This window comes from Mycteria americana, chromosome 2 (genome assembly GCF_035582795.1).
Source record: "Mycteria americana isolate JAX WOST 10 ecotype Jacksonville Zoo and Gardens chromosome 2, USCA_MyAme_1.0, whole genome shotgun sequence".
In the NCBI taxonomy this organism is placed as follows: Eukaryota; Metazoa; Chordata; class Aves; order Ciconiiformes; family Ciconiidae; genus Mycteria; species Mycteria americana.
The window spans coordinates 78,602,181-78,623,684 of record NC_134366.1 but is presented as its reverse complement, the minus strand read 5'-3'; the positions used below and the strand labels follow the sequence as shown (position 1 = coordinate 78,623,684).

Genomic DNA, 21,504 nt, shown 5'->3' with positions numbered 1-21,504 from the left:
TGCCTCCATATTTATAACAGGTTGAGAAATCAGGGTCCAGGCTTCTTCCTAGCAGAGGATGCCCAGAACACTGTTCCTGCAAGTGTTTGTCTCTACAGATGTTTCTGTCTGCCTCTGTAGGTGGTGTTTTTACTTCTTTGCAGCTTTCCTCATTAAAGGCATTGTAAATGACTTCTTCCAAAATAATCAAGTGTGTTTCTGTATGGTAGGGGACTTGGGTGGCTCTCTCCCTACAGTGCCTTCCAAACTGCTGCGTAAATGTGATTGTGGCTGTGTAATCTGTGTACCTGGAAATATAATTCGTTTTGTTGCTAATGAAGGTCCTACGGCACAAATTTATTAAAGGTATACTTTTCCATGGGATAATAATTGGGTCGATAGTATTAAACTCATAGGCTCATTATTTAATTGCAAGGGCAGATTATGAATACAGCTTCTAAAATGTATTTTAATGAAAAACACTACATCCTGACCTAATCATATCAACCTTATGCTATCTAATTAAGGATGCAAAAAATCATTAGAGTTGCAAAATATTAGTTCCAGCTCCATCAGGCTGCTAGCTGCCCCTTCATGAATATATATATTTTTTTACTCTATAATAAATAGTTAATGAGCTAAAAATGACAAAATTTGCATGTAGGCAAATTAGTTTAATAGAGTGATGTCTTCCTAGTCTACAGAAAGTGACCTTTTTCCTATCAAAAGAATGACTAAAAATACTTTGAAATGATGGCATGGATGTCATTCCACAAATGACAAATCGCTTCTCTGAACAATATAAAAATTATAAAATGCAATAACCTTAAATTCTCATCATACTGTAAATGTGTCCTCTGCTGCTGCATTTATCAATTTAATAAAAGGAAATTAAGCATATTATAAAATACCCATTTATGGGGCAATTTTTAATCCAGGGAATAAAAATGAGAAGCACATGGTTAATAGCAAGAAAATATTGCAAAAACGTAGACCTATTTTTTCCAGAAGGTTTGACTGACTATTTACTTGAATGACCTCCATTTAAAATATATTTTTTATATGGAGTGATGTAAGATATGGCAGTCTCATGCTTCCCTTTATAAAAATTGCTCACAGTTAATTTGGTATCTTATTTAAAAATTAACACATTAATAATGCACGCAATAAGGCCTAGTGATGTGTCTTCCATACTGATTACTTTGTACAATTAGACATACAAAAAGAAAGGGACAAGATAAATACCTTATGCAAATTCACGGCAGAAAAAAGGGTCTTTCAGTATCTGCAATGCCTAGGAGCATAAAAGACCTGAAAGCATGGTTCCTAATCTTGCAAGGTGATGCTCCATGTGGAGAATATGTTTCTGGAACAGAGCAAGTTTTTACTACAAAACTAGATTTGCCAAAGAGCTAACGAAACTTGGTTTGATGGTTCTCTTCTCCATCAAAACAATATAAACAAGAAATTGGAGCAGAAGGGGAAGATTTCAGGTTTCTGAAGAACACTGGTTGTATTTTCACAGTATTCATGTTCAATACAGATGGCTTGGGAGTTTTGTACAGTAGTCTCCACTCACAGATTTTCCTCATTGTGAGGCAGATCCTGTGCCCAGTGAAGTAAATGACAGAGATCTGACAGATGCCAGGGATACAAACTTCTGCACGCTTTCTGTATTATTCCTATCTCCTTATATCACATAATCTGCACCAGTATGTCCTATAGAGATCAGGAATGTTTAACGCTGTCACAGCCTGGCATTTGGTTAGGGCTGATATAAAGGAGAAGGTGCAAAATTCATACAGATGTAGACAGAATAGGAATCAGAAACTTGGGGACTTCGGGTAAAGGCAAAAGTGTGCATCACTCCACTGTGTTGAACGAAGCGCCCAGTGCTCCCTAGGCAGCAGGGGGGAGTCCTCCCTCTGACCGCACCCTCCCTCCTGCTGGGTCTGGCGGAGGCTGGGTCCATTTTAAAGGATCTCAGAGTAAGATCAGGTACTCGCATTTCAATATGGCATTTCATACATGCCAAGCTGCATATTGGGAGCAAAACTAGGCACTTATATATGTCTACAGGTATGGATCATATTTTTCAATGTTCTGTCCTCTGAAGTATGTCTTATTGTAGCAGTAGATAGACTCCTCTACTCCGCTGTGATGACACCCCACCTGGCGTGCTGCGTCCAGCTCTGGAGTCTTCAGTACAAGAAAGACATGGACCTGTTGGAGTGGGTCCAGAGGAGAGCCACGAAAATGATCAGAGGGCTGGAACACCTCTCCTATGAAGAAAAGCTTAGAGAGTTGGGTTTGTTCAGCCTGGAGAAGAGAAGGCTCTGGGGAGACCTTATTGCAGCCTTTCAGTACTTAAAGGGGGGTTATAAGAAAGATAGGGATAAACTTTTTAGCAGGGCCTGTTGCGATAGGACAAGGGGTAATGGTTTTAAACTAAAAGAGGGGAGATTGAGACTAGATATAAGGAAGAAATTCTTCACTCTGAGGGTGGTGAGGCACTGGAACAGGTTGCCCAGATGTGGATGTTGTGGATGCCCCATCCCTGGAAGTGTTCAAGGCCAGGCTGGATGGGGCTTTGAGCAACCAGGTCTAGTGGAATGTGTCCCTTGCCCATGGCAGGGGGGTTGGACTAGATGACCTTTAAAGGTCCCTTCCAACCCAAACTATTCTATGATTCTATGACAATCCAGATTTCTTCCATTCAGGGGCAGACTGTTTGTAGACAGAGAAGTAATTTTTCTTTCCGTTCTTTTCCTTTTGTCTTTACTCTCCATCATCTTCTCCTCCCCCCCCGCTTTTTTTCTCTCCCCTTCCCGCCCCCCCCCCCCCCCCCCCCCGCCCCATTCAGCCCTTTCTGTACTGCTGCAAGAAATGATACGCTGGTAATTTCATTAGAAACATATTCAGCACATGAAACAGAAAAGTAGTTGTTTGCAGTTGCCTCATCCACCACTTTTTCCATATGGCGTTGGTAGCCGTGGCATGTAAAATGAGGCCCACTATATATATTCTTTGTTTGACCTTACTTAACATGTAACAAAGGTAATAGAAACCAATCATCAGTGGCTATGCTTTGACTTACTGTAGAAATTTTTCAAGTGAAAAAAAAAAGGGTAATTTTGCTTACTGGGGTAAAGCAAATAAGTGCTATCTGTATAAAAAGTGGGGGTGTCTGAGACAGGTGGCTGTGGTAGCACATTCACTCATTCATACTTTTTCCCTCCCCTCTGTTGAAATGCAATGTGGTGGTCTGTGCTTTCCCACAAAAATTAAGCTTACGGAGTATCTGCTTTTTCATTCAATTGGCACATTCACCTTTTTATTTTTCCTTTCAGGGTCCAAACTGTCATCACGAAAAAAAGTGGAAAATAATTACAGCTGTGCCAGATGTTTATAGCAGTGACAACTAAGGCTATATATTTATATAAACTGCTGATCTTTCAGAGGTAGCTATAGAGACTTGAAAAACCTGCAGACCCTAATATGAAATCACTTGTTCCAGTGGGTTAGAAAAGAAAACAAAACAAACAACTCATACATACTTAAGAGGACTAATTTCCTTCCTATCTGGAATCTGTTCATTTTTACATTGAAGCAGGAGAGTTACTGAACAAAGCATTGTGTACAGAGGCACTCATGGATGTATGAATCCAGTTGATGAGCACTTTAACAATTGTCCAAGAGCTGTTTTATAAGATAGTCCTATGGGAATTAATAATGCTGATGCAAAGCTAGACAGCAAAGAAGAAAATGTCCCTTACAGAAGGAAGACAATGACCCTCACAGACTACTGACCATGTTACTTCTGTTATTTTCAATTCTCTGAAAGAAATTATGACCAGAAGCTTCATTTGTGGATGGGATCCCCAATACTGAACACTTTGCAAACACAGATATATCTCCTGCACATCACACCTTAAAGTCTGTTTATAGCACTAGAGGCTAGTGGCTTAATGGAAAAGAAAGAGGAATTATTTTGATAGCCAAAGCAGAGCAGACCAACTTCAGATCTTTCCTACCTCCCCCTGCACATTTCCAACTCAGCCCACTCCTCTGGGCAATCCTGGAAGGAGGCAAATCCTCCTCAGGGGAGACCCATCCATGCCCTTTCTCCCATGCGAAGGGAGAAAATTTGATTTGTCCATGGAGCTCCCCAGTTTGCTGAGCTGGTTGAGAAATTATCTGGGATGGTACTGACATTTAAACAAGTAGCAAGTCTCTACAACCCAGTCAAGAATCACCAGATGGCATAGATAATTTTTTACATCAGTGATGCCGCTAAGCCTTTGGATACTAAACAGATTGTAACCCCTCAAGACGTTCAGACAATGCACATACAACCTTCTCACAAAATTCTCCTGAACATGCTTCTTAGCTTCTCCATTCAAAGAAGCACCTAAGAATAATTTTCTTGTATATCTAGGTCCTTTTAGGTAATACCCAGAAATACAAAGTATTAATTTAGACCAGTATGTCACAGACTCCTTTTGGAGACTCTGTTCGCCACTCACCATCCGCCTTTCACCATTGAATCCTCTCCACTGCTTAGCCCTCTTCATAATGTAGCTCAGCTCCTGACCGGAAATCTCCAAGTCTAACGGAACGAAGAATGTGCCTTCCTCACCATGAATGCGTTGAAATACATCCAACAGCCAGCCTTCGCTATGTAGCCTAAGGATAGAAATGACACATCTGGTTCTTCTTTGAAAGGACTCTTCATGCAAAAAAGAAAAAGGTGTCTTACCCTTTTGTAGACTTCTAAAGCTTGGTTTTCCCTTCGTGACTATATTCTCTACCCATGAGTAAGAACCTTCTTTCCCACAAGTTCTCCAACATACAACCCTCCCCAACCCTCTGGAGACTTTACAATACCTGAATCAAATCACATAAACTTAGGCAGCAATTTCTTTTAATTATTTCAAGACATTGACTTCCCAAAAAGATCCTGGTCTTCCTTTTCTTCAGAAATGTCCAATGTCTGTCCTTAGCATTGGGCTGGGTGACTAGTTCCAGTGCCTACACAGAGTACCTCAGTTAGACATAAATGGAAGTCCTGCTGTGCCAGGGTTCCATAACGGGCAAACCACACCATGTAGAAAGGAACTACTCACCATTTTTTTCAACCCCAAGCCTGAAGTCTATACAATCTAAACTTCTCTTGATGTTAGAAAAGTTCATTTCGTTTGTTGGCTTTGTTTTTCTATGACATTTCTGTGCTGTGGTAGGGAATTAAATAAGCACTACGCAGTAAAATTCTCTACCACAAGAAAGGCTTGCTGTGTGGTATTTCTTAATGTAGGTGAAACCAAGAAATATTGTGAGGCTTTTGGAAAAGCCTAGTGTCACATTTTTAGCCTTAGATGAACTTCAAAACTTCAAAACATTGCTGTTTAATTCAAATGGAACCTCTTCAAGTTCATCTCTTTCTCATTCTACTTTTATTCCAAAACCAGGGGTTCAGAAAATAAAGATCAGAAAATCTGGAATCTCAATCTTGGATATTGAACTGAGGTCTTTCCTTTTGTACCTTCTTCCAAGCTAATACTTTATTACAACTCAGCTGTTGCTTGGTGCCAATCTCAGCTTTTCTGTCCTTCCCAGAGACTGGCTGGGTAGTCATGAGAAGCGCAGGGATTGCTGTGTGGCACTGCAACCAACAAAAAGTCCAGATTCCTGTGGAGCTGTATAGGTCCTTCATTTCTTGGCAGGTGGGAGAGACAGCACACGTACAGCTCCTCTGATCCTCTGAACTCTCATCCTTCTCATGTACAGCAGCACTAGACACAGTTCTTGTGGCTGATCCTTATTCTTGGGTCTTGTATTGGCATGTATGTGCTAACCAATGTGTGTGTGGGTTCAAGTAAATCAGAATGAACTTCACATTTACACTAGCTCTACATCTCACCTAACAGTGCACACAGTAATTGCAGAGAAGCACACTCAATAAGCTGCTTAGTACAATTAGTGGAACAGAAATACCAACAGACAGTTTTTCAATCTGATCTCAGGAGGAGCTTTAGCTCTCTCTTCAAAGGGGAATATGTACCTTAGGGTCAAGCTCTATATCCAAGAGTTTCTGTGGTGGAGTAGCTATTCTGATACTGAAATCTGGCAGCTTGGCTCAACATCAGATTAGGGACTTATATCTCCTGCTTTGCTGCTAAGGCACTCTCTGTACTTTCTTCCCCACCCTTCTGTTTTGAAACATTCCTTTTTGAAGCTGCAGCCCTAAATTTGCTGTAGTTTCCAAGACGTCACTTTGGGATTCTCTTATCAAAAGAGGAGAGCAGCTGGAAGATAACCTAATTGAGATGTAGGTAGTCCTGGGAATATAAACAAACTGGCTACCAAGAAATAATAGAAAAAGCTCTAAAGTGTGAAATGCAAATCAGTGCTAAGGCAGAGTAGGATACTGAGGTATCTTAAAACACACTACAGAGGAGATTTTTTAGAAAAATCTAATATCTTTCATGGAGTAATTTTCTAAATTCCACATCATCTTCAAGGAAAAGTTTGTCTCTTAATCCCTGGATCTACATTAGATGTTCTTTTGACACAATAGATACATTTATGCAAACATTGACTCGTAACTCAGAATTATCTTGTGCTTAGTTGAAAAACTAGCAATCAAGCTGGTGGGCTTTCTGGCCTTCCACTCATCTTGAAACCATAATATTCTATGGTGTTCGTCTTCGAAATTCCAGGTCAGCAATTTAAATGACTTGCCGCTTATCTTGCTAAACAAGAAAAAGACCTTGCCATTTATTTAAGCTCACTTAATGTAACATTCTTATTTCAAATGAAGTAAAATTTAATGCAGTTAAATTACTGTCTATTTGCTGCCATAAACATTTTCTATATGAAGATTTTAAGCACATGGTTATAAACAATATAATTAACTTTGAATTAATTAAGAATCATGAAGCCTGTCTTCCAGCTTTGTTCCTTTTGCCCAAAAGTACTCAGCCTGCTCCTGTTACCTGCTTGAATTTCTTTTCTTTGGCATGAAAACTAATAAAACACTTCTTGTATCTTAACATGGCTTCTTATAAATATGACAATAATAATTTCTATTGCTAATGCAATAAAGAGCAAAACAAAATTCAGATGCTATTTTCTAGAGATATGAGACCCAGTATAATACCTTACAAGTTCATTTATTTATCAGAAAGAACAGAAAACATTGAAATGATTTGCTATCCAGAGTCAGATCAAAAAATGGACGTCTCAAAAATTTACACAAACCAAAAATTGAAGGGTAGAGTGGTTTAAAACAATCTATTACATCTTCACTTGAGCCTTTCTCATCCTTTTTTGGAAAACAACTGTAAAAAGTATAAAAATAATTTTGCTGTTAACACTGAAAAATGTAGATTTTTTAATCTATTCCCCCAAAAATATTTCAATACCAGGAAATTTAGACTCTTTCCAGCAGATGCTTTTAGTTGAGAAGGGTCTGTGTTTTCTCACAGTGCAGAAAACATTTCACCAACAAATTTCTGACTGTTTCTAATGTCTAGTGGAATTAAAATGAAGGAATTGCAACCAGTGCCACTTCATTTTTCGAAAAAGTAATTAGAATATCTCTCCATGCTAGTTGTACTACAGACTCCCAAGACACCCAAGGGGAGCCAGATTTATTGAGGTATGTTGGTTTATAAAGACACAAATAGATGCCTACTGCTGTTTATCCCCTGCCCATGATTTCATTAGCTTCCTGGTTGTTCATCAGTGCTGCCATGATGCTTTCTAGATGTGGCAGAAACAGACACTTCCCCTACTTGTTTTGGTGGTCTGGTGGGTTCACTGTTCTTATCCCTTTTTCATATTCTGCTGAACGCTTCTGTTAAATGGCAAATCGCCGAGTAATTCTAACCAATGGCACCAACTCCACTGTCCAACAGCCAAGGTCTTCCCTGTGGACTGGTGTCTTCGGGCACAGAAGACATCCCTCAATATTTATATTGGTTTACTTTACAAGCGAAAGATGTGGTGGATGCCTGTGTAAAAAATATATGTTTTCTGAGTCGAGCAACATTACATTTGAATATCGTTGAGATGTAACACCTGACAAATATTCACACAAAGGGATACTACTGCCTTGGTTATAATACTATTTTGTCTTGAAAACAAATGCTGTTATATCAATATTCAGGAAACAAAGTTATGAATTACAAAGATGCTTTCCTTAAAAACATTTTTAAAAGTTTTAATGCTATCATTAGTGGACTGACAGTGTGCTGCTCAAGAGTCCTAGCCAGGTCCAAGGCTCCCACTGTACAGGGCTGTGGACACACAAGGAAGAGAAAGTTGATCCAATTTCAGAAGCTCATAGTATAACTTTACTCTGCAGAGACTCCAGTATTCGAAATGTTTCTTTTTGTTATCAAGCAAAGAACTTCAAAGACCTTATGCACTGTAACAGATTTTGTTATCTTCCCTTTGCTTTTGTATTTTGCTATGAATCATTTTTAAAATGTGTCGTACTAAGACAACTTTTTTCCCCTAGTAAAATTCTCCCCCCACCCCTTTATTGGCAAACATTATGGGAAAATTGATCCAGAAGGAAAGGAACCTTTGATGATCTTGCACCTGTTCCCCAGACAATGAAGATGTTGGTAATATTCTCATAAAAACCTGCCTTACAAATGTTTTAATTTAAATTAATTTTCCTGAGTAATAAACGACAGCAGCTAAAACTTATGAAGCTATTCAAAACTATTAAGTCAATGATTAAGAAGGCATTAACATCTCAAAAACTAATTAACTAGACTACCAGTACATTGGAGTTGTGTACAGCTTCCAGGAATGCAGGAGCTTTGAAATACTTTGCAGAAATTTAGATTGTCATTTATCTTTTTCTGCCTGCTGCAACAGAGTTTGTGGAAAGGAGACCGAGGGATGATTCTGTCAGATGGAGGGCGTACGCTGAGCTTTTCTTCTTACACCTGCCTGCATCTTGCCTTTGCGTATGACTTTTTATTGGTGCTTGCCACCACTCAGTGTTCATCACTGGGTGAATTGAGGGCCAGTACAAAATTCATAGATGCTATGATTCTGCATTATAGATGAGCCACTCAGGAAAAAGAAAATACGCATTTCCATTCAATATATTAGACAACCTATCTCGTTCATTTTTGGTGTCCCACACCTGTCCTTATTGACTGTACAGCTAATGCTGCCTGCTAGAAAGGTGGCGAGAAAGGTACTTGGTCAAATTTCATGACGAACTGAATATTCATAATGGGCTAAAATAGTGGAAAAATTATTTGAATTGTCACGTCACTCAGTGGGTAAAAGCCTCAGTCACATCAAGTCAAAAACCCTGTATCATCAAAAGACTGGAAGACTCTGGGGGCCACTGCAGACTCAGAGAAAGATTTTGCACTTCACACCATATGCAGCTTTCTGAATTTTTCCTATTTCTCACAAAAACCCTGCTTGGAAGACTAAAGACAATGTCTTCCAAAGTACCTAAATAAAAGGTACACACACTTTAGAGCTTAAACCCTTGACACAGACACCATTTTCTGAAGCAAAAGGAACAGAGGCTCTTAGACTCTATGAAAAATCATGATATCAGTTGTGTTCCTGTTGAGGAAATAAGTGGCTGCCTCTCTGACTCGCTGTGCCCACCAAATACCAGTGCATTAAAAGTTAAGCAGGAGCTAACCCCTCCTTGATTGCCTGCAATTCTTGGCTCCAGATATGTGACATTGATACGTCTTTTCTGATGTCACCTTATTTTCTCTTACAGAAGGGGCTTGAGCCTAAGCTCCTAAGGGAATAATGAGATAAAGAGACATACCTTAAAAAGTACAGGTACAACATTGTCGATGAGGTGATGAACAGGATTGTATAAAGCATCACAGTGATTAAGGCACCAGGAATCCCTGACTCCTCTGCTCTTAGAAAGACCCAGTAGAGCTTTGCAGCATCAGCAATGGGTTTCTCTACACTGTTCCCAAGTCGCTGTCATGGGGGAAAAAATCAACGTAAGAAAACGCCAAACCTGATTACACTATTTACCTATAGACACAAAAGAACGTGAATTTCTTTATAAGAAGGATTTAACTGTAATTTGTGGGGCACACAGCTTGAAACTTAGGAGTCTGCTACATAGGATTTGAAATTAACCATGAGATGTGAAACAAGCTATTTTCTGCCTTATTTTAGTACAATTAAAATCTACCTATAGAGGTGGTTTATTGAACAAAACCCATGTCACAGTGAAAATACTCAATGTGGGCTTTGTTAGCATATTTCAGGAGAAGTGGAAGGGGAAGAAGGCTGAAATTTGCCTTATTTCAATGACCAGAAAGGCATAATATTGAATGATTTATGCTGTTGTTCTTAGGATTGCTGAGTGAGCAGAAAACACTTGTGCCAGTGCATAATTCCAAACTGACCAGTCTCTAAAGGACTTGCCCTTGTCACAAGAAAAATGCTGGTTCCTGCCAGACTCAGCAAGCTACATTATTTTGAACATGTGCACTTTGGAGGGTGTATACACACCAATTCCCAGCTTCAGATTGAGTCAGTGTTTGGTGCTACCACTGGAAAACAAAAGTAACCATCACGTTGTCTGAAATGCCAAATGGAAGTATCAGGGCATCTGCATGTGGTGCTAGCTGACACCTAGGATAGCTTTTCCACTAGCCTTGCAAACAACAGCGTCAGTCAAAGATGGTAGTGGATTCACAAAGCTTCACTGAGACCCAATGAGGTGAGGAAAATGGAGAAAGCAACTACAAGTAGATCAACAGGGGACACCAGCAGGATTTTGTTAAGTTTTGCCCAAAGGGATTGACCTTTTTTCAGTGCAAAAGAAACAAGTTCCCCCTTATGAAGCAGTATTTTAACTTATGTACATGCGTTGTCAGGTCTGTTTGCAACGTTTTAAGTCAGAAAATCAGATATTCCCTTCAGCCCCCACTCCTAGTGTCCAGTCAGTTCAGTTCGGGAAGCCATAAAGAACAGCCTGCAACGCTGAATAGCCAACAACCATCAGAATTATTTTATGATATAGCTCTCATTTAATTTCTTTCTTTCCTGAGAAAAAATAGAGATGCAATGAGACCAACACCTCTGAAGAGATCTGACTGTACAGTACTCCCACTGCTGTGGTAGAATTAAAGATACCTCTTAACTGTACAAAGTAGCAACCTTGAGTTGTATCCTTAATAGCTTCTCCAAAGGTACATGTCATATAGCCTACTTAGTTATGCTATTAATAGCTTATGTTCAACTGCTCTGTAAACAAATAAACATGTATAACTACTTTCATTCTGCTGAAGATGAAACAAATCTTTACCATGATAAATATTGGTAAGGAATTAATATTCATAGAACAAAAATAGTAATTTAATTGGGAATAAGGTGGTTTGTGTATTTTTCCAAGGATTCACAAAGAATCCTGAAGGTTTTGTAGCACTCTATGTTTCATTATACTTCCAGTAAAACATGTAAAAAGATTTTCCAAAAATCTATTATTTTCCTTTTTTTTTCCCCATATCTAATTCTTAAGAACTAGCTACTGTATTGACATATTATTGCCCTCTGCTGGATCGATTTAGAAGAATTCAGCTACATATCATGGGTCTTCTACTGCTCAGAGCTAAAATAAATTCCTCTCTTCACTTTTTTCTTTTTAAAGTGACACAATGACAGCTGTATCCATATTAAATCACGTTAACATATTTTGCAAAGATGTGAAACTACACCACCAAAAAATCGAGTACTTATCATTCAGAGAGGCAGTCTGTGACCTTTAGGCTTCAAGAAACCTGCACTTCCCTGAGCAACTTGCCTGGACTAATCCTTAGGAAGAGTCAAAATTTTCTCCCTGTTTTTTGCTACCTTTGCAGTGACTTGCATAATAAAGCAAAGACAATTACAAGTCCAGTGACGAGCTGTACAAGGACCGAGACCCTTGAGTATATTTCTGTTCTCTCTCCACCCTTTGCAACACTGCCAGGTTTCTGTAATGGAAATTACAAGTCCCAGGAGAATGGTAATGTCATAGAAAGACTAGTCACTAATTCAGATCTGTCCATATTCTTTACAAAAAAGTTAAAATGCATTATCTCCTAGTTCTGTTCTATCTCCCTGTCCTACCCTCTTTTCTTGCAAAAAAAAAGCTGTCTGCCTCCACCATTTTCTTACCAAAGAGACTGTCTACCAAGGAAAATCCTCTGCACAGCAGTCACGTCCTGATATCCCTCCAGAGAGACAAAAGTCTGAATGGCAAATAAGAATAAATTTCTCTCTTACCCGAGCAGTTCTTTCTAGCAAGGCAAAAACGGCATGGGGGAAGTGTACCTTCCTATCCATTTTGCTAACAAAGAGATTGTGTCAATCCTTCTGTGGTCCTCAAAGACATGATCCAAGAAAGGTATCTTCATTTTAAATTGTTTCAATAATATCTGTCAATATCTGTCTTACGTACTTATCACACCACGGAGTGATAGTCACGTGAGCACTTTGCAGTATCTAATATTTTTTATTATGACACATATCCATGTGGCTAAAGAGATGTTACCCTCTGCATTTTACAAGCTACAGGGAGACCAAGTGACTAGTCCTGGGAAAGCTCTGGCAGAACTGGAACTAGAAATGCATTCTCCAAAATCATAGGAAAGTTTCTTATCCCTGGAACATCCTTCTACAAGCTGATAGTCAATCAAGCCTGCAATCACACATTTGACAGAGTATCTCGAACAATGAGTTGAAACCCCCCAAACATGCAACTGGCTCTCTAGTCTTCCCCCAATAATAACAAAAGTTAGTTAGTAAACAGAGAAACCTTTGTCTCCAGGGCTATCTGTCATCTTTCATAAGTATTAATGCCATTTAGGATACTAAAATACATTCTAGCATTAAATAACTCATTACCCCAACACAACATTTTAAAAATGCTTGATCTAAAATAGATTGGCAAGTAAATCTGAAATAGCTGTTGAAAGAATGCCAGGGAAAAAAAATTACAAATGCAATAATGAAAACACATGTAAGAGATATAGTTTCATTTTGGAAAGGATGCACACACTATATTGTGTAATATTTGAACAAATGAGTTTCTACGAAGATAATCTTGGTGGGAAAAATTGCCAAATTTTCAGTATGAAGTACAGAGAGAGGTGTGCTGTTTTAATGCTGTAATGAAAAACTTAGTCACTTTATTCGTATCTCACATTTCCCTCTGACCAAGCAAAGAAGTCCTATTTGAAATTGATAACAAATCCAGTCTGACTAGAACTGAACACAATTCCACTGAAGTCAATGGCAATGATTTTCTCAAAGCAAGCGTAGGAAAGACAAGGCAGACCTCAGCCTTTCCTCCAGCTTTTATGAATACCCCAGTATTAGCGAGGGGCGAAGCCTTTTAAATATTTACATTTTTCTAGCCTGGATATTGGGGAAATACCCCTTTTTCTCCTAGGAAAAAAAATCATCATCAGAATAATTACAATTAAAATTCAATTCTGTGCATGGTTTACACCACGAAATTAAAAAAAAAAAAAAAACCAGCAGGCTGTCCAAGTGAAAACTACAGTGTGTTGCCACATGCTTAAAATATTGCAATTACCTCCCAAGCGAGCTCCAATTAAATTTCTTGAACAGCTGAATTTTAATTTTCAAAACCACTGCAATGGGAAACAGCATGTAAACAGTGCAAAATCACATTTTTAACAGGTCTTCTTAAAAGCAGAGCACTGGTTAGTGGATGAGGAACAAAGAGACCTGAGAAAACCTGATCCACAACAAGGACTGTGGATTACTGCTTGATCTGGAGTGAGCAACAGAAACAAAGATATCTTTGAAAGGCGGACAAGGGCAGAAGAACAGCAATACCATGCCCCCAGAAAAGCTCGCAGCCCGCTGTGCCCATCGAAAGGACCCCATGTCACCTACACAATGAGAGCCAAATCTGAAACGCATCTTCTGGGAGACTGGATGTTGGAGACTATTACCTTGGATGTGATAAAAGCCCCCGGCCACCAAAGTATAGATGGGCTACACGGTGCACACGTAGGCCCAGATCGAGTTGGGAGCTTTGCTCTCTTAATTTTATGTGTGGTGAAGCTGTTTTCCTAAAGATGTCTGTCTTTCAATCTCACAAGTCTTTTTAGGTGTGCCAGCAAGTTATATTAACTACGTTGCATGTCAGAGAAGTGCACAATAACCTCTCCTTTTGGTTTTGCTATTTTTTCAGTTTGTCTGTTTCAGCGCTTAGAAAAATCTGAAGCGCTAATAATCAGGACTGCTCATTAACCCATCTCCACTAACAGCCAAAATTGCAGTAATCCTTTTGAAAGCAGATGCAATCATTCCAGTGGTGGATTTACTTTCTTATCTCCATATATGGCTTGTACAGTGCTCTTAATTTTATGCAGAAACACAGTGACTCCATTAGATGGGAATTTTGTTAATAAAAAGGTAATGTATAACATTATTATTTAATTTCTTTTTAACTTTCATGTTCCATTGCCAGGGGTGGAATTTCATATCTTTTAGTGATTCACTGAATAAAACAAACTTCTACGTCAAGGTCTCATGTCCAAGTTATTTTAAGTGACTTACCCCCAGGACTGAATCCACTATGAACACTGCCAAGGGGTCTAGCACTGTCCAGAGTCCCAGAGCTATGATAAACTTTGACAAGAAGGAAGGGAATGAGTCAAACAGCTGCTGACAGCCCCATCTGATCAGGACCATAAGAAGCAGCCCTGCGTTCAAGGTTAGGGGTCCCACCACAACCATGACCAACTCTTCACTGGTCTGCAGCAAGGAGTTCTGGTAGCACAGTTCAACAGTGTGAGGGAAAAGCTGGAATCTGTAAATAAAGCAAATGGAGAGAGTTTGTGCTCCTGGGCAAACCATTAAAAAACCATAGAATAATGCATACAGCACGTTGCATTGTAAAGTTGCATCCCTATCTTGGTCACAATCCTCTGACCAAAAACTGTATGAAGCCACTCAAAAAAAAAAGAAATTTTTCTCCTCCTTCTGCCTCCGCGTCCTTCGATGCCCTCTGACTCTCAGTTCAGTGGATGCACATCCAGACCCTTGGGACTGAGCAGGCAGGGCTACAGGAAGAAGTTAGCTCCCAGAAGCACCAATGTGAGCACAGGCCCCAGGAGCCCACCCCTCTGCATACTGCAGCACCTCTGGACGCTGCACAAAGTGGAAAATGTGTCAAGGAAGACATAGCTTTTAGCATCCCTAAAGGGACTGAAAATGTCCCTCTTGACACCATGGGATGGTGGGATTTGAAAAGCTTGCACAATGAGCAAATTTGCTGGCGCTGTAGGAGACAGGAACTGCATGGTATTGTGAGCTACGTACAGATGCTGACATTTAAGGCAAAAATTTCAAGCGAATCAAAGTGGCTTGAATTTTGTTCCTGAGTAGAGGTGAAGTGGTTTGATTCTCACTTGGGCTCCGACTCCTGAGTGCTACTACTGTATTTGGCGGGACTAGAGAGCGCTCAACTCAGTCTCTTCTGTGGACACACAGCTACAGATTTGGATGCTGATCCAGGGCATCTTGGCTTGAGAACATTATCCTTTATCTAGCTGACTGCCTGGGACAGCTGTGATTAGTGGCTTCAAACATGACCACCTCTCTCTCACACGTTGCTTCCTTCTGTTGCGTTTCCTTTGCTTTCACAGACTCTTGATGCTTGGCCTCCCAAAAGTTTTAATGCCAGATGGCTGAGCCCGCCTGGTCTGTGCAAGGCCAGAAGCAAAAGATGGCTGGCTTTGCATTAAGATCTAGAAGACCACCTTAACAATACCCAGTGCTGTCCAGAGTCTGCTCAGACACCCTGTTCAAATTTTAGCCGTGATCCCAGTATCACAGCAGACACAGGTCACAGAGTTGCATGTTACTGGCTCCTATTGACTGATTCAGGTTTGCTTGATGCTTTAAAGTGAAGAAAAGAAAAAACAAGTTTCTATTGGAGAAATCTTCCCTTCCCTAAGCATGACTGATCTTTTTTGCTCTGTAAACCCATTCTCTACCCCACAGCAACATATGGAGAACCAGGTATATATCACCTTGTGGACTTGTTCTCCATCTTTTTTTTTTTCATGTCAAGTAATGACAAGTAATGATTTTCCTGGAACTCCCTAGAGAGCTCTGATTCCCAAGCTTAAGTCAATGTATCATATATTTAAAATATGTCAACCCATTGTAGGCCTCACAGTAAAATTGATATATCAAAGTTAAATTCTTCAAAGTATTTTACTCATAGATCACTTTGGTAACATCAAATATGATTTAAATGCTTCTTCAGTTTTGTGCACTTCTTAGGCATTTTGAAATACTTGATCCAAAATGATAAATGGTTCTTGTGGAAGATACATAGCCTGCTGGGTATCTCAGAGGGAAAGGTAGGCATGACACAAGATGCACAAATGGACATATCCTGTTCTGGCTTGAAAATTGACATTATTAACACCTTCACTTTTCTGTTAGGATCACATTTACATATCAGATCATCTGGAGTCTGGATGTGGTCCTTATTCTCCTCGTCTCTGCAGAGGCTCCTATCAGGGCTTGCATACCCTTAGCACGAGTCTTAGCCATCAGTTCTCTTCGTAGTGCGAAGGAACAGCTTTGAATGAAGCTATTTGTAGAAATATTCTGACAGAGGAAGAAGGCAGCGGGACTTACTTTGTAACGGGAACAGAGATGGTCTGAAGGAAGAGCCATTGGCTCAAATAATGCAGGTAAAGTCTCACGAACCAAAGCAAAACTACCAGCAGCATGAGCAGCCAGAAGTCCCCGGAGCGCCAGTGTGCGGCTCCCAGCTCTGAGAAGGCTGAGTATACTACGAAATGGAAACGCTCGACAACCCGCCTGGACAGTTTCACTTCAGCAGCAGAACGGCAGCTGGAAATATACGGAAATAAAACAAAGAGCCATTCGGAAAAACATACAAGAAATAGCAGTCCCTAAAACACTGTAGGGTCCTGCTATACAGATAAATGTGGCACACACTCTGATCGTAACTTTTGATTGAATGACACATCTGACAGGGAAAAAGGGACAGTTTTTTCCATTGCAGTCTAGATGATAGGTGGCTTCCTCCCAGAAATCATGCTGCTGTTTTTATAAAGAAAACAACAAATCACATTTAAAACAAAGTTTTTAGAAGTCCTTTGCTTTCATTTTGATTTTAATTTTCTCACAAATTGCTCTCCGAGGAACACTTTATCACTTATTTTCCTTCTCAGAAAATGGTAAAAGAACTTGTCATATTTGTACTGAAAAAGTATTCATTTTATTGAAAAACGTGAACAGCTTTTTGGCGTTTGGGTAAGAGAACTTCAGTCAAATATTTCAGCACACAATGTGGGCTAAAACTTCTCTTTAAACTAGTTTCAAGTGAAAGAGAAAATAGAAAAGAACTTGCACAGTACAGTATTCTGCTACTACGTGTGGTGTGATTTGCCCTTTAAGCTAATTACTGCTTCAAAGGAGGGGGGAAAAAAAAAAAAGAAATAAGATGCAGAGATGCAGCCTTGGCATTATGTTTCCAAGAAACTGGAGTCTCTCAGCTGATTCAAAGCTGAAAAGACAGTAGCTTCTTTGACCTTTTGAAACTTCTAACTGCTATGCTTATTTCCACTGATTTAAATGACTAAGCAGCTGAGATGCACCACTCTAGCACTAAATATGATGTCATCATGCTCAAACTGTTATTTATATTGATTAAGGCTTCTGAAAGTTCAGAAACACAAAGATCTTTTTGTGGAAGAAAACATTCTGGCTTTTTAAAGTGTAGCATATGACTGGAGAAGAAGCGACAGCAATACTTGCAGTGTATTTCATACTCTTTTAAAACATTTTCCTGCCTACATATACGGATTTCTAAAGTAGCTGAGTACATTTCTTTCTCCAGCAGTCACAAAGAGAACTGCAAATAGCAATGGAGAAACTTAAAAGGATTCTGCATTTGGTCTAGGTTTGAATGAGCAGGAGAAATAAAAATCCCAAACTTGCCAGCCATAGGTCTGGATTTTGGGACCAGCCAAAATCACGTTACTCCTGACCCTCAGTCTCGAGCAGGACGCATGTGTAGGAGCAGGCATGCTGTCAGCCAGCTCCTTTTCTCATGAGAAGGCTCAAGCTTTAGTTACCTGGCTGGTTGAAGAACAGGAGGAGAAGTTGTCAGGGACACACCACAAAAAATAGTTTTTGAGTCACCAAGAAGGCTTTAGGTACAAATCACCAAAATTTATCACAGAAGTATCTGTTGGCCTGAGACAGGCAACCCTTGCAGTGACTATAGGTTGATCTGTAAGGGTTTTTGAAGGGCTTTTTGAGACACTGCAGTCCACTTTGCTTATATCCTAATCAGTCACAAAGTCCTGCTTTACAGACTTAGGGCCACATCATGAATCACCTTCCTCATATTGTAATTATTTACCCACAGCAGCCTACAGGAACGTCACAACACATTTCATTAACATTATGAAAACATAGTCTAGGCTTGTGTGAGAAAGAGAAAAAGAAAAATATAAAATAAGAAATATAATTGACTGTGGTATTACACTACAAAACCCATGGAATTCTGGATGTTCTGAACTCTGAAGCTAGATTGTAGTACATCTCCTTTTATATAAAGAAATTTTTGTCATCTTTAATAATTCCCATCAAAGTCTACTCTTAAGGTATTCACTCCTCGAGGAGAGTTAAGAGGGCAGGATTAGCCACACAGTTATTTTAGTTAGACCAAAGAGTTTGTTGTTTGTGCAAAAAAAGGAAAAAGATTAAAAAAAGAAAAGAAAAAAGAATACTATCTTAGCTCATAATACTCTTCTCATCCTTCATCAAACAAGCAGAATTACATAGGTGTCCCACCCAGCCTCACCCATGTCAGAAATCCACATCCTATAGGGATCACTGCCAATCTTTGCCTCCGTGCTGAGAGCACGAGTAACCATGTATTTTTGACAAAAATCTGGATTGAGATCACCTCCTCAATTCATGTAAGCGTCATTTACTGCTAGATTATTTGGGCTCAGTTTACTAAGTGAGGCTACCTCTGAACAAGCAACACCAGAGTGAAATGTTCAATAAACCACCTGTAAAATGTTTCAAGACATAAATCCTTCCTCCAACCCAACACACAGATTAAGAAGGAGGGCGTGCAGCTCAGAGTGCTGAAAATACAGAGTCCTCTTTCATTCATAGCTGTCCTGGAGCACCAGAAACACTAAGAAATGTCAGTGACCAAAATGCTGGGTTGGGAAAGTGAGGTAACTTCTTCCTTATGGAGGCAGGATTCTGATGATGCAATCAGCACTTTCACAGGAGTTTCATGAATACACTTACTCCAGCTCTGTAACTCATTGTGTGGAAGCTGCTTGCGTAAGCACCGTGAGCACACAATACAAAGTGGGGCTATCGAACTTCCCTAAGATTTAGGCAGCAATGAAAATATTCAACCTGTGCCTTCATCGCTCCATTGCTCCCCAGTCTACTTCCACTTTCAAGAGGTCAAAATAGAGGTAATGCCTCCACCTGTGAACTATCAAGAAAGTTGCACTTTTTTAGGACATGAAGATGAAAAAGAGCAGAACGGAGGTCTGTGCGTTGTCATCCCTGCTGAGACACTGGCTCTCTCAGCCATGGGAATCCAGCTATTCAACAAACTTCCAAAGTAAAGTGGAGAAATTCAGAGCACGTTGGCTGTTACCAAACCCTAGATGCCTTCCACTGGCAATGACCCTGCTTAAACCAGCAGGGCAACATCTATGATCTCTTTACTTTGGTGCATCTTTCCCCTGAAAAATGTAATAGCAGCCCAGAAACTCCACAGAAAGCTAAGCTTGCTGGAAGTCAAAGAAATCAAGAAAAATGTCTCCATTAGGTAAAACCAAACAACATTCATTTTGACTTCTGCAGAACTATTTTTTCTTTAAAAGACTTCATGATTTTCATCACACACCTTGACCATCATTTCCAGCTTTTAAATGGAAATTAAAGTCCTCCTTACTGTTTAACTTGTCAGACAGTCCAGATTCTGAGTGTCACTTCTGTGCTAGCTTGTACTTCCCTCTGACTGTGTAACACCTTGACATGAACATCATCAGCCAGTGGTAGAAATTGGTGGAAAATATAGCATATCCAGTGACTCAGTGAAGGTCCCAACCCACAACTGGAATCTCTTCATTTACTTTCAAAGAAATTCAGTGGGCCCCAACTTACTACTTGGAAGTTACAGCAAACTGTTCCTGAGTACTCATTAATCATGGTATAAGGCTGTTTACTGGTTGTCACTTCAAAACACTGGGCTTAAATAATATTTCATATTGACTTTTTTGAAGAATGAAGAAACGAGGAGGCAGAAACACGAAATGAAATGCACCAAACAAGTGGAAACAGCCCCTTTAAATATTTTTAGCTGGTGTTACTAGTGAAAGCTTGTGGGTGGAGTGACAGTGCTGGCAGATACAGTTTTCAGAAGAGATTTATATAAAGTTGCTCTAGGGCAGAGAGTATGAGTATTACCTTTCAAAAACAAATCAACCCTTCCACCCACAAAAAACCCAAATCTCAACCCTTGGGTGAAAACTATATAAAGCTCCAAATGAGAAGCCACTTGAGCAATGGATTTATCCATGATTCCTTGGATTACTGGTAAGTAATTTGGCTGAATGTTTCTGTTCTAGGGCATTAGTTTTGCATTTTTCTTTGCAAAATGCCGCAGTAACAAATAGCAGAAACCGAATTACCATAAAAGCAGGTCAATTATTTCAATGGAAATTGTTCAGAAGGAAAGAAACGATGCACAGATTCTCTTAAGCTACACTTGATGATGATGACAGAAAAGTAATGGCTGATAGAAGGCAGTGTGTACTGTTGGGTGACAGCTTTGCTGCTGACAAACTACAGCGAACATTTGTATAATGCACTCCAAGACTGGCACTTACAGCTGATGGTGGGGGTAGATTCCCAGCCAACACAACCCTGCTTGTTCCAGAGCTACACTGGTGTATACCAGCTAAGGTATTCAGGATCTAGTCCTGAATGTATCTATTATTTACATTGCATAAAATAAGGCAAAATAAATGTTTCACGTTACCCATACAGCCAGAGAAGATTTAAAGAGCAAATGCAGACTTTATGCAAATTACGTTCAGGGAATCACAGTCCTCACAGCCCAAGAATCTGTGCAACATATTTACTCAGTTCACAAATAAAAAAAACCCCCTCCCCATCATCACCATAAATGGTAGATATTTAAACTTAACCATAAAGTAACAAAGATGCAGGAAGCGCTGCCTAGTGTTACTACAACGAAATACTATCGCTTTCAGTGGAAAAGCACACCTGTATCTGAAGGTACAGCTAAAAATAATACACTAATACATGTAGCCCTTAAAATGGAAACCAGTTAACAGCACCACTGATGAAGCATGAGGCAGAAATGGAATCTGGTTCATTCCACTGTGCACAACATAAACATATATATAAAACATATAATTTTATGAT

At 39.6% G+C, this 21,504-nt stretch overlaps 1 protein-coding gene across 1 annotated transcript in view; it reads right to left on the bottom strand.

Annotated features, from left to right (window-relative positions):
* Positions 1-21,504, bottom strand: part of LOC142406497 (uncharacterized) — a 114,768-nt gene that overhangs the window by 29,054 nt on the left and 64,210 nt on the right. The window contains exons 9-12 of the mRNA XM_075495445.1: positions 16,675-16,893; positions 14,578-14,830; positions 9,803-9,966; positions 4,506-4,665 (exon numbers count right to left, since the gene is read on the bottom strand). Of these exons, the coding sequence (XP_075351560.1) occupies positions 4,506-4,665; positions 9,803-9,966; positions 14,578-14,830; positions 16,675-16,893 (796 nt within the window). The remainder of the gene's footprint in view (positions 1-4,505; positions 4,666-9,802; positions 9,967-14,577; positions 14,831-16,674; positions 16,894-21,504) is intronic.